The sequence below is a fragment of the Callithrix jacchus genome, chromosome 10, assembly GCF_049354715.1.
Source record: "Callithrix jacchus isolate 240 chromosome 10, calJac240_pri, whole genome shotgun sequence".
Lineage (NCBI taxonomy): Eukaryota > Metazoa > Chordata > Mammalia > Primates > Cebidae > Callithrix > Callithrix jacchus.
The window spans coordinates 85,934,349-85,947,208 of NC_133511.1; the positions used below are offsets into that span (position 1 = coordinate 85,934,349).

The 12,860-nt window shown below is 48.6% G+C and overlaps 1 protein-coding gene across 1 annotated transcript; it reads right to left on the reverse strand.

The window, feature by feature from the left end:
- Positions 1 to 957: 957 nt before the first annotated feature.
- On the reverse strand, positions 958 to 6,400 carry DBX1 (developing brain homeobox 1). Its single transcript, XM_002807323.6, has 4 exons — positions 5,882 to 6,400; positions 5,126 to 5,227; positions 2,982 to 3,184; positions 958 to 2,510 (listed from the first exon to the last, which is right to left on the reverse strand). The coding sequence occupies exons 1-4, from the start codon at positions 6,246 to 6,248 to the stop codon at positions 2,145 to 2,147; spliced, it is 1,038 nt and encodes a 345-aa protein (XP_002807369.2). The 5' UTR covers positions 6,249 to 6,400; the 3' UTR covers positions 958 to 2,144.
- Positions 6,401 to 12,860: the final 6,460 nt, after the last annotated feature.

The following is a 12,860-nucleotide window of genomic DNA, read 5'->3' on the forward strand; positions in this document are numbered from 1 at the left end:
TGGGTTGAATGCTGACCATGCTGAATACTTTTGTGTCTGTTGATGGGGAAATGTGGGAGGTTTTCTGAATTCTTATTATGAAAATAAGGACTATTATTTTCTTCAACTTCTCAACATCATGTATAACAATAATGAAAAATGATCATCAACATCAGGAACAAGCCCAGGAGGGGATCTAGCATGGGGCCTTTTTGTATTATTTGAAAATAGGGTCAATATAAAATTGAATGTATTCAAATTTCAAATATAATGCAAACTACCATGAGTTTGGGTTAGGATTGCAAAGAAACATGGCTGATTGGGAAGACCAAACTCTCAAAGGGCACAAAAGCCCCCACCAGGATCTAACCTGATGTTCTGTACTCCCTAGCTTGCTGATTAAAGAATAATTCCTGCTGAAAGCTAGTTTTTAAAGAACTTCGTTTCATACACAGACCCCAGAGTCCATATCTGGGCTCCCACATCAGGCCTATAGATGACATTCCTGATGAAATCAGGTCATACACAGAAGGAATGACTCAAGACCAATTTTGCAGCTTCCCTGAGGACCATGAAAAATGCCTTCAAGGAGGAAAAGAAAAGCCATCACCTACATGAGCCACTCAGATGGACTTGCATCAAGGATTTCTCTTAGCCCATCATTTCAGTCCTTAGAGAATGGGAGGCAGCTACTGCAGATTCAATTTTTTTTTGGTATCACTCTGGAGCTACTTTACTTGTAACAGCAAATATGATTACTTTAAGGCATATGAAAGCAGAAGAGGCACTAGCCTGAGAGTCAGATGGCTTCTAGTTGCAGTGTGGCTACTTACTAGCTGGGTAGCTTTGGACAAGAGCCTGCTCCTCTTGAACCTTAGCTTACCTCCTATAAAACCCAGCCCTTGGGCTAGAACAGTTCCATTCCATTCAGCTCTGCCATTCTCTGCATAAATGACATCAGGATTGATTGCACCCATTCTACTTTTTATTTGGCATTTGTTCATTTGATACATATATACATATATAAAAATCTGTACATGGTAAAAATACAAAATAAGTATTTCTTTATAAGTTATGCAATCAAACAGCTACCTTTTCAAAGTTTAAAAGCCATTGCAAGAAAAAAGCAAGAAAGAAATCTAGTCAGTGCTTTATAGTCATTCACAATAACCTTGGTATAAAATATCCATACAACATGTGTGTACAAAATAGTGTACAGTTCATAAAAGCTGTGCAAAGACAGCAAAGTTCAGTTAAAAAAAAAAAATCGAAGAGGCTGTGTAGGTCTCTCTGTCCACATCATGCCTGGTGCCCAGGAGGTTTGCAGCTCAGCAACACCTCCCTAGTAATAATAAAAGGGAACAAGGTAGAGTGCATGGTGCATATAGCATGGATACAGAAATTAAAAAGAAGAACTTTTAAAACACACATACAGGAATAGAGACAGCTTCTTCTCCCCCTTTAGAGAATCCACTTCTTTCCCCAGAGAGCTTTTGGCAGGTGACAGAGAGGACTCAATATGCATGTTGTGCCTTGGGCCAGAAGGCATTGATAATATGTATATGTATTCTTTTTAGAAATGTTTGAGCTTTCTAAGAGAATGTCTATGGGAAGCCAGGAGATGGGTGGAGAGGGTGGGGGTGGAGATGACAGACTGGAGAGGAATAGGAGGTCCTTGCTTCCTGTTAGGGGAGGTGGAAGGATCTGGAGAGTCAAGCGTGTTGGAGTTAGTTACATGATTTGGTGTTTTCACTCCTAACTCGGTTTCCTCCTCCATAAATAGATTTCCTACCATATAGAGTGGTTGCTGCTAACGACCAGCAGGGCCTGGCTCTCACAGGTCCAGGCTGCGGCACTGGAGCACACCCCATTGTGTTTAAAATAATTTACAATAAACAAAATAGAATGGAGCTTTTGCTGAAAAGTTAAGGCTGGGACCAAGACTTAAAGTTAACTTATGTGGGGAGGACCATTTGGAGGTGGTGTGGGAGAAGGAAAATCCTCTTTGGGGCCACGACAGGGCCTGTGGCGCCCTCAGCGAAGTGATGGTGCTACGGTGGGGAGAGGCAGCATCTGGGCACTGGAACAAAGTGAACGCGCAGACTGGACCCCACTTCTTCAATTTCAAAGCACTTAGAAACAGTACTCGGGCGTGCGAGCGGCTTCTAGGACACGGTGATTTCCTCCTCCTCCTCGCCCTCTTCCTCCTCCTCGGAGTCTGAGAAGTCCGAAGGTTTCCCCGGGCTGCTCGAGTGCGCGGGCGAGAGCGGCAGCGGCCCTGGTAGCCGCGGGTCCCGCAGGTGCGGGGGGTCGGGCGACGCGTGATAGGCCAGGCGGTGGCGGGGGCTGCCCGGGCCCTCCTCCTCCTCCTCCTCTTCGTCCCCAGGGCCCTTCTGGCCCACGTCGCTGAGGTCCGGGTGCGGATTGAGCTTGGTGGGCAGGGTCTGCTCGCGGCAGCCCCCGCTAGACAGGAGTTCGCGCTCCTTGGAGTTCCGCCATTTCATGCGTCGGTTCTGGAACCAGATTTTCACCTGGGATGTCCCCGCCGGCGACAGGAAGGGAGAAGCAAAGGTCAGATCAGGGGTCCCCAGGGATGCAAGGGGGTGGGAAGTGGAGTGGAGTGGGGAGCAGGTTCTGTACTCCGGACTGTGCCCGCTCCCTACCCGTAGAAAGGAGTCCAGGTGGATTCCAGCATTGACTCCGCCCCCGCCTCAGCTCGAGGTTTCTTTTGATTCATCCATTGCCGCCCAGCCGCAAAGGGCGGGGCTGGGGGCCGCTGAGCCAGGGAGGGAGGGCTGGGAGTTGGGGTGGGGAGAGAAGAGGGCTGCCCCGCGGAGCCTCGAGGGTGGTGGCCCATGTACTCACTCCCTCTTTAGGCCTCGATTTTCCCATCTGTACAGTGGGACCTAAGTGGTTTCCGAACCCTTGCAATTGACGGGTGCGCCTGGGAGGGAGCGAAGCGAGAGGGCGGGGGATGGGTACTGTGAACGAACTGCCCTCACCTGCGAGTCTTTCAGGCCCAACTTGGCCGCCAACTTCTTGCGGTCGGGCTTGCTGATGTACTTCTGCTTCTGGAACATCTTCTCCAGCGCCTTGCGCTGCACGTCCGAGAAGACTGCTCGACGCAGCATGCCCCGCCTAGGCTTCCCGCGCGCGGCCAGAGGCCAGGAGAAGGTCCCGGGGATGGGCACGACGCTGGAGGACGCTGCAGGGTGGAGGGAGGTGGCGAGTGAGTGGGCGTAACCCCCCCACCCCTCGCAACGTGGCTCTCCCTGGCTTTTCACTCTGATCCTTCATCTCTTTAAAGCGCTCCTTTTTCTACCCTAGGAGAATAGGCCACGAACCTACAAACCTGCGAGAGTGAAAGGCGCTTTCCGCCCAAATAACTTTCCCTTTCAACCATGCAAACCCGGATTAGGTAGAACCACTGAAACATAGAAAACAGCCCCTACAATAGCCTGTTTCGTTTTTCCATTCAGTGGACCCAGGGAAAGAAACTTGCGCACATTAACTAAAACAGCAATAGAAAAAATAAATTACAAAAATAAAAATAAAATATCTAGCCGAAGCCACTGGGTTTATCCCCTAAGCTTTTATCATTTCGGTGGCTTTTGCATTCTTTAGATGAAAATGACGTGCTTTACTATTTTGATAAAGAGGGAAAAATCCGATTTAGATTTTTTGAAAAATCCAATAAGTATTCATCTTTTTTATATTAATCCTTCTTCCCCTCCCCCCCACGAAACGTAAAGAATTCGGCCGGAATACATGAAAAGTGGCAGCTAATTAGCACATTGACTGCTTCCCAATGCATATTGGCATGATAAAAGGGGGGAGAGTTTTGCTTTAAGCGAAAGAAAAAAAAAAACAAAACAAAAAGAAACAGAGACTCTAATGAAGCGTGAATGGTAATTGTGTAGTAATGAACTAACAGAAAAAGACTGAGGACAAGCAGCGAAAGCCATATATTACTGGGACAAAAGAGATTTACACTTTCAAACTAAACACAACTGCAGGCCAAGACCATTGGGAGAATACTGATGGCAGAGGCTTCTCTTCCCCGAATCGTTTTCATTAAATGGACATGAAAAGCTATTTATAAAGCTCGGGTTGTTTTTGTTAGAGCATTGAGATGACGGAGAAAGGGAGCAAATTCCATTATTAGCAGCAGTGTGAATGGTGGTGGTGCTGGGGAGGAGGGTAGGTGGTGAATTCTCTCTCCCCCTTTAAAAAATCAATGGCTTGTGTCTTTCGCTAATATTTGGGAGTGCTGTCATGATTTTACCCAACCCCCACAAGCCATACCCAGTTTCCCTTCTCTTTATAGGGACTCCCCTGCCTCCTTTTGAGTTTTGACCAGTTGCAGAGTTTTTGAGCCATAGTTTGAATCACCAGTGAGGTTACGGGATTAAACCCTGGTGGAAGCTGTTTAAGGTGTTGCTCCTTTAGGCTGGGACACAATTATGGGCTTTCTTCCAACTGCTTCTTATTTTTCAAGATCAATGGTATTTTAAAAGACAGGGTGGGAAAGGGATATGAGAAGGGGTTGGGAAATCAGGTTGGAAATAGGAGGTTGGGATTGGGGGAGAATCTAGTCCCCCCTCCCTCTGGGTGACCCTAGGCATCCCACACAAGAGGGCACCCCATGTGGTCTTGTGAAAAGCCCGAAGCCCTGAATGAGTCTTAAAGAGAAATTAGCCCCGGCTGGTAGGTGTCTCTTGGCGGCGTGGAGGGACTAGGGCCGGTCTGTGTGTGGCTGCCCGGAGGAGCTGACCAATTGGTCATGGTGCTGAAACCTTTGTGGGGAATCGTGGCCAAGTGCACTGACTCTGTGGGAAAACCGCGGCGTGAAGGGATGCCAACAGCTCCTCGCCGGGAAGGGAACCGCCTCAAATTGGGACCATGACAATTCCTGCTAATTTGTAGAGCAGGGAATTGGTGCAAAGTGTCAAGCAGTCACTGCTTGTGCTAAATAGGGCATCAAATTGGCGCGACGGATTCGTGAATGTTGTACGCCTCGCAACCTCTGAACCAGAGCATAACCCTGAGGGGTGGACGGAGAAATACGACTTTGGGGCAGGGAGCGACGGGCCGGTCGGGACTGGGACGCCTCCCAACCTCGCCCAAGGAAGCCGTAGAGACCTACCTGGGAAATAAGAAGATCTGATGAAAGGCTGAAAGGACCCTTCGAAGTAGGGAAAGGCGAAGGTCTTGGGAGGGACGCTCTGGAGCAAGGCTGGGGATGTTTCTGGCGGGCAGTGGAGAGGAGGCAGAAAGAAGGGAGGGAGACAGAAAGAATCTGATTACGTACTTGCCTATTGTATAGCACGTTGAACACACGATATGAGTAACCCTTCATCTGGTTTCAAAGACATCTTTCTTACATATTGACAGGGTAAAATAAATCTTCCTAACATTGTCTTGTCTGTAAAACTCTTTCCTTTTCCCCCAACGAGATTCTTTGCGGCGTCACACGCTACCCCAATCTCCATCCTAGGCACTAACGAGATAGGTAGGACTGAGTGGGGAGGAAAGAAATTGCAGATGTATAATATTAGCTAATACAATAAATATATCGTATTGAGTTTAAAAAAGAAACTGTCTCCTAGATGCTGCATGGCAGAAACACAGACGTCCAGGGGCGTGCGCTCAGCGTTACCACGCCAGACGACTCCGCACTGTCTCTGACTGCATGTGCTGAAGTTCATTCCGAGGATGGGGCTAGCCTGGGGGCTTTTCTTCCCCGGAAATGACTGGACTAGTCTCACATCGCCAGACGTAGGTCCTCAGAATTTGTGCCTACGTGTGTGCACGGATATGCGTGAGGGTGCCTGCTCGCTAGAGGAAACTGAGGCCAGGAGGACTTGGCACATGCCTGGCACCTGAACGGGCACTCACTTACCTGTTCTGGGCCCCGAGGAGAGGATGGCGTTCACTCCAAACTTCAGAAATGTGGGCTCGCTGGCAGGGGAGACGGCAGTTGGCGGAGAGCTGCCCCGCCGGCTGCCAGGACCAGGGGAGCCCAGGTCCGAGGCCCCCGTGTCGGTGAGGGCCGTGGGGGCCCCCTGCCTGGGCGGCGACATGCTGGCGGTGGGCACGCTGCGGGGCAGGTAGGCGGGGGGCCGGCTGATGCGGATCAGATCCTCCACCAGGAAGCTGGAGTGGCCGGAAAATGCCGACTGCAGGGACTGGGGCAGCGTCAAGGTGGGGGTGGGCCGCAGGAGGCTAGGGTACCCGGCGGGGGGCGCGAGGAGCCCGGGGAACATCATGATAGGCGTGGGGCGGGCGAAATAACCCTTCTTTCAGTGGCCGGAGGGTAAACGCCTCGCTTCCTGCCCCTCCCGCCCCCGCAGTGTCCTCTCTCTTGGGCTTAGCAAAGGTCTCCAAGTAACGATCCCACTTGGGTGTCTGCAAGTCCTCCGTGATCCTCCCGTCGAGGTGATGGTTTTATAGTGGCCCGCCTGCTAAAGCACTTTGAAAAGTGACAGCTCTGACAATGAAGTTCAACAAAGTTCTCCACTTGAGCTTCATTCGCTGGAGGCTCTGGGCGCTCTGATTGGCGCAGGGGTGCAATTTATGATTGGATTAGTCTTCATAAGCATGGCCCGCACAATGGGCGGACAACAAAGGCCTGCGCGCATCAATTCTGCATATCGACCGCCTCTTTGCAATACAGTGAGCCCCCAAAGCTCTCGCCGAAGGTTTTTGTTCCGAAGCAACACCCGGCCTAATTAAATGCCTATTTAGAAGTTTCAGATGACATCTTGCCTCATAGAAAAGGAATTATTTAAAGAACGCACTAAATTTATTTGCAGCTCCCCTGCTAAGCCTGGAAAATAAATCAATAAATATTCATAGAAATACATCTTCAGGCTATTAGCAAAGTTACTTTCCTTCTTGTGGGGGTGGGGCAATGAAAAGTTTCAAGTCAGTGAACATGAAAATATACTCCCTCTCTAGTCTCCAGCCCTATCCGTTACTCCAACTGAAGAGTTAAGCAAATGTAGGGGTGAGTGAAACCAGTCTTAGAAGTCCCATTCTGACGACTCAGGGAGACTTGGAAATGAATGCTTTGGGGCCACTGGATGGGTGTCCGAAAGAGTGGGAAGAGGTCTGGAGTTACTTCATTTCTAGACTGGTTGAGTTTGAGAGTTGGTGGATTCCTGAACAGTAAAACGAGTCTCCTTCAAACTCCCAGCAACTTGGAAAACTGTTTTCTCTAGGGGTTTCTGCAAGGGGCTCTCTGCACCTCACCTTGCGGGAGGTGAGGAGAAGAGCAGCGCTGGGCTGCAGAACGGCAGGATTCCGCTTACAAAGGGTTTAGGCTGGCCGGAAGCTGCCTCGGGTAAGGGTGTCCAACGGCTATGAGTGCTATTCTGGCCCTTCTCCAACCGCAGGGAGCTCTCGGCAGTTTAAGTTGAAATTCACAGCCCTGACATTTTAAGCCAGAGCAGCGCAGGTCCAGATGTTGTCCAGAGAGAGAGACCTACGACTGTGGGGTGCTTAACTTGGCAGCTTCTTAATTAACTACAACCCACAAATGCGTGAAAACCGGAGGGAAGAATGCGGGTCTCAAGAATGTTGGTCCACCCCAAGAAAGCCTCCTCCGAATGTAGAGCTTCAAAGGAGAATCTTCCTGGAGACAGTCTCTTCGCTTTCCTCAGGTTGGGGCTGAGGTGGCACTGACTCGATTCCCCCTGTTTCTCTGTTCGGCGAGATAACAGATGTGTTAAATGTCCCATTCATCTCTTTAGTGTGGCTGAACCTCCCCAAAGAGAAGTGTGCAGCCCCCGTCAGGCCGCCCTGATCCTATTAACCATGAACTAACTGTCACCTTCAGCTGGTTTTCCTTTTTGCTTTTTAACACAAAGCTTTCTCAAAAATCTTATTAACCAGCTTTATTTCTCTCGATGGTTTTGTTCGGGGTGTTTTGTGTTGATGATCTCCATGTCGCTGCTTTAACCATTCAATAAAAGTGCATCTGCGATTTATATCACATTAAACCAGAAACGGAGCCCGCTAAAACTCTCCCTTGATTCAAATTAAAAAGTTATTTGGGGCCCGGCTCCAGAGGCGAATTAATGCTAGAAGATGACGTAAGTGCGGAGTTTCTGAGCCCAAGATTGCTCTTGGTTATCAGCAGCGAGAGAAAACCAATCAGGAAAGAAACAACTTTTAAATAAGGGGCTATTTAAATATGGGAAGTTCCTTGCCTGAGTTAATTGGAGCCCCCTGGATAGAAGAGGGAGATCTGTGAAGAATGTCAAAAGTTCCTCTTTTTGAAGTTTGCAATAAAATAGGGGGGAAAAGTATGAACTATCTGAACACCTGCACTTTAACTTTGTCACGTGACAGCTTCCCACTGTCCCATCCTCTCCCTTCGTTTTTTCCTCAGGCCCACCTCCCTCCTTCTCCCACTCCCTTTCCTTCTGCCCCCCACCCCTTTTTCTCCCCTCGTCCGAAGGACTTGGGCAATTGCCAGTTCCCAGAAGGATGCGCCGGAGGCTTCAGAGTGTTTGATTCCCTACCGGTGAAGCGCTTGTCCAAATCTTCTGGATGATCAGAATAGAGTCTCTATTTGCCAAAATAAACTTGAATTTTTTTTCTTTTCTTTCTTTCTTTCTTTCTTTCTTTCTTTTTTTTTTTTTTTTTTTTTTTTTTTTTTTTTTTTTTGAGTGGGGAATGGTAAGAAGTTGAAGCCAGGGTGAGCCCTTCCCAGCGCCTCCTTCCGTGTTGGGGCATTTGCCCGGGTGTAGTTTTCACCGTTTCCTGCCCGTTGACAGGCTTCCTGCCACCCCGTAACCCCTGCCCCAGGCCCTCGCCATTCTGCCTTACTATAGACTAACTGCTACTAACTTCTCGGCTTTTAAAAGTCTGCCCTTCCATTTTTTGGAGGGTGGATCAACCCCTTGCTGCGATCCACGTGGACCCGGCTTCCTGGGGTCGGTCTCCAAGGCCTCTAAAGAATTCCTAAAGCGCCAAAGAGGAAAAGTGAGGGCGGGGGTGAGGGGGCGAGGGCTGGTCGCCAGTGAAAAGGCAAAATAAATCCTAAGGAAGCAAGAAATCTGACGAATGGATCTTACTTTAAGTGATCTTCTTGAACGCGTCTTTTCAAACTCCGCGATAGCCTAAGGGGCTGCGCGGCGCCGCTGCTGCGACTAAGACCTGTGACTAATGCCATTTGACCTGAGCCCATGGGGTTTTGTGCGTCCTGCCATTCATTGTTACGTCGTTATCTTCAAGTTTATTTCGGAGAAATCACTTGCGCTCTTTGTCTCAAGGCTGAGCTTTCTATTTCTTTTTCAAGAGAAAAGAAGATGAGAGGGGGAAACAGAATCCGAGGCCGGGGTTTGGGGTTTAAGGTCCTTGCGTATGCCACAGGCGCGACTGCTCGATGGGGGAGGCAGCAGCAGCAGATCCGGCTGGGGCTCCCCGGGCCTAGGTAGCCAGAGCTGCCGAAACCTCCCAAGGACAGTAGAACAAGCGTGTCCGAACGCACTTTGGGGGTTTCTTTTCCACAGAGCAGGGGAGAGTGGGCGCGTCTCTGACCCAGGCACCTTGAAGGGGCAGCAGCAGCAACAGAGCGCATGGCCCTCTCCAGTGCGGGCGGTGCCTGGAACGTCTCGATTAAGAGAAGGTCAGCCAGAGAGGTGAAACGGGCACTGCAAAGTAGAGAGTGGCCTAAGGCTTCCCAGCCCTCTGAAAAGATGGCGAATGTCCGTTTAGGAAAGGCTGCGACTCCAAGGTCACCCTTTGCAGGCTTCAGACCCCCGGGCTTCCAGGCTCCCTGCCGGAGCTGCCAACAGAGTGAGAGCGGGTTTTTGAAAGATTGGCCGGATGCCGGGAGGAGACAGGGAAAAGGGCTTGACGCTTGGTTTCTCTAGGCGGGGGGGAAAAAGAGGGAGCTAACCGGGAGGCGAAGGAGGAGGGCTGCGAGGCTGGGGCTGAAAGAGCTTTCCTACCGCCCCAGCCCCTCTTCGCAAGCCTCTCTATTAAGACTGCTCTAAGGGGTTCACCTTCAGAATAGGCCACTAGGAGCTACCGCTGCCCCAGCTCTTTCTAGTGTCTCCCCCCCTCACCCCCATCCCTTTCACACTCACTCCCCTCTTTTTCCTTGAAAATCCTTCTATTGTGCCAATCAAGCAGATGGTTTGCAGGAAATATAGCTTGGCCTCGCTGACCGAAACTAATTTTAACTAGCTTTCCAAGCCCGAAACGTTTGTTTTGCTCTTACAAAATAGCCCCAAAAACAGCTGGCAAGGGTGAATTAAACCCATTAAAGACACATTTATAAGAAATTATATTCACATAGATTGACCGAACCCCCTTGTGCAGTCTAAGAGAGGAGATGAGCGCATTTAAATGAAAATGTCGCAGGACGCTCCCCTCCTTAACGTAGCCTGAAAGTCCCAAAACATTTTACTAAATAGATTAACTTGACTATTGTCTTGCATCACATTTATCAGCTTCATTAAGTGAATAGCTGAACAAATATATTACGCATGCATGAAAAGCTCTTTTTCCAGGAGTCTCATTGTATCCTCAGCCCTGACAGGTGGTTAACTGTGTGTTGTGTTTTTTTGTGGGTTTTTTTTTTTCTTGGTGTTTTCTTTTTCTTTTTTTTTTTTTTTTTATTATTATTTTTTAACCCTAAGAAAGAGGACCTCTAGAGTGGCACAGGGCTGGCAGTGCGGACTTGGAGAAAGTTTACTTTAACTCCCTTCTTGAACCCGCCCCCGACTAGCCCCAGCAATATTAAAAACCATGTTGGGCCAAGGAGATATGAGCCCATTCAAAATAATCAAAATTAAATTTGGTAAGCCCAGCCTTGAGTGCTTTCTGTCTCCATCATTACCTCCCGTCCCCTTGTCTGAGAAATCAATTTCATACTGCTCCTTTATAAAGCTGAAGATTCCATCCCAGTCTCCTTGAAGATAAATTGCCATTGTTTCTCCTTGCTTAACCAGCTCTTCACAGAGTGCAGGATTAAATATTCTTCTTTTTTAAAATAATAATAATAATAAAGAAAGAGTCTCATTTTGTTGTCCAGGTTGGTCTCCAACTCCTGGCCTCAGGTGATCCTCCAGCATCTAAATACTCTTTTAACTCACAATTGAATCAATTTCACTTTACTGTATGTCTTTAGGGAAAGTCCTTGTCCCCTGGGCCTCAGTGTCCCTATGGGTGAAATGAGGGGTTGCCCTAGACAGCTTTCTAGGGGCCCTTTCAGATCTGATCTCCTGAGTTTTAAAAACTCTCAGCTCTTTTTTGCCTTATGAGGGGGCCCGGCAACTCCCAGCCTCTGAGCCCAGGGTGATGACAGGAAGGACAGCACCTCCAGGTCCTAGGGTGCTCTCTTGATGGAGGGGAAGAAAGTAGGGTACTCTAGAGGCCTAAGGCAAATCTGCCAGCCGGGGAGGACTGCATACACTGGGCTCTTACTCTTGGGGTCTCAGGATACATTGGGGACCGAGAGCAAAAGCCTTGAGGTCACCCCACCCACACATTCCTCCCCACATCCCTCCCTTCAAACAGGCTGCCCTGCCTGCTCCTTCTCTCCAGCTCTTGTCCTACCATGAGGTGAGGTGTGGCCAGACACCAGGTGAAAAGTAGGAGGGGATCCTCCCTGGCTCACTCCCCTTGTCCTGGGCCTCGCTTTTTAGCAGCTTTAGTAACCTGGTGGAGTGACACAGTGAGCCACTTCCCCTCTATGCTCCATCACCTTTTCCTTCTCTTGCCTTTTCTGCCTTCCCCCCATACCAATATGGAGCTATTGGTGTTCTGTCCTGGACTTTTTCTGGTTAAAGAGGCTTGGACAAAGGTGAAATTGGTGCTGGGAGGGAAAGGGTATAGAGTCTTTCTCTGAAAGGGCTGCTTTTGTCCAAGGCAAGAGGGCAGGAGGAGAGAGAATATGAAATCTATTCAGTCTTCTCTTTCCCATCCCCAGGGATTCAGGAATGGGGTCTAGATGCCTCTTAACAAGGCTGGTTTTGTGTTCAGGAGGAAGTGGCCCCCAGGAGGGGGGCTTAGGAGTTAGGGGGACCAGTGAGTTGGGCGACAGATCCTGGAGAGATGATTGAAGATAATGTGGCTATCCCCACCCCAGCCCAACTACTTCAAGAACAGAGGACTTTGGGAAGACTTGAATGAGTGTGAAAAGTCTTCAGGGTTTACACCAATCATTCAAAATATCTCCAGAGGCTTCTTGTCATAATCTTGTTTGACATTTAAGAGCCCTCAAGGAAAAAGGATGCTCGCCTATGGACTGAGACTCTCTTTTCTAAACTAAATCAGTATCTTGCTTCATCTTATCCTTTTTCTTTTTTTTAATTGTAAAAACAAAAAAACTGTTGTGTGTGTTTTAAAACATAGAAGTATAGGGAAGTTTAAACTTTCCCTCTGAAGATTCAATTATTTGAGTATGCTGAAATAAACGGATAATCAACAGATCAACAGGAGAAAAAGCATACACATTTAATAATGTGCACAAGTGCATGGGAATCACACAAAGTACAAGACTCAAAGAAGGGCCAGATGGTTGAAATTTAAATATCCTTTTTAGGGGAAAGAGTTTAAAGAAAAAGTAAGTGATGTTTAGGGGAAATTAATGGACTCAAAGAGCAGACAATACCTGGGACAAAGTTTGGGCTCTGGGGGACATGGTCACAAATTATAGAAAAATGACGAGCAGAACTGTACCATGAACAAAGGTTGTCTTATGACATAGATAAGTATCTCAGCTTAAAAAAAAAGTTAGCCTGGTGTGTTGGCACATCCCTGTAATCCCATCACTCTGTGGGGGCTGAGGTGGGCAGATCACTTGAGTCCAGGAGTTCGAGACCAGCCTGGGCAACATATTGAGACTCTTGTCTCTACAAAAA

Coding starts and splice junctions, on each gene's coding strand:
- DBX1 (XM_002807323.6), bottom strand. CDS start 6,248: ATGATGTTCCCCGGGCTCCTCGCGCCCCCCGCCGGGTACCCTAGCCTC. Junction 5,228..5,881: donor CTCCTCGGGGCCCAGAACAG/GTAAGTGAGTGC, acceptor ACTGCCCGCCAG/AAACATCCCCAGCCTTGCTC. Junction 2,511..2,981: donor TGGGCCTGAAAGACTCGCAG/GTGAGGGCAGTT, acceptor GGGACATCCCAG/GTGAAAATCTGGTTCCAGAA.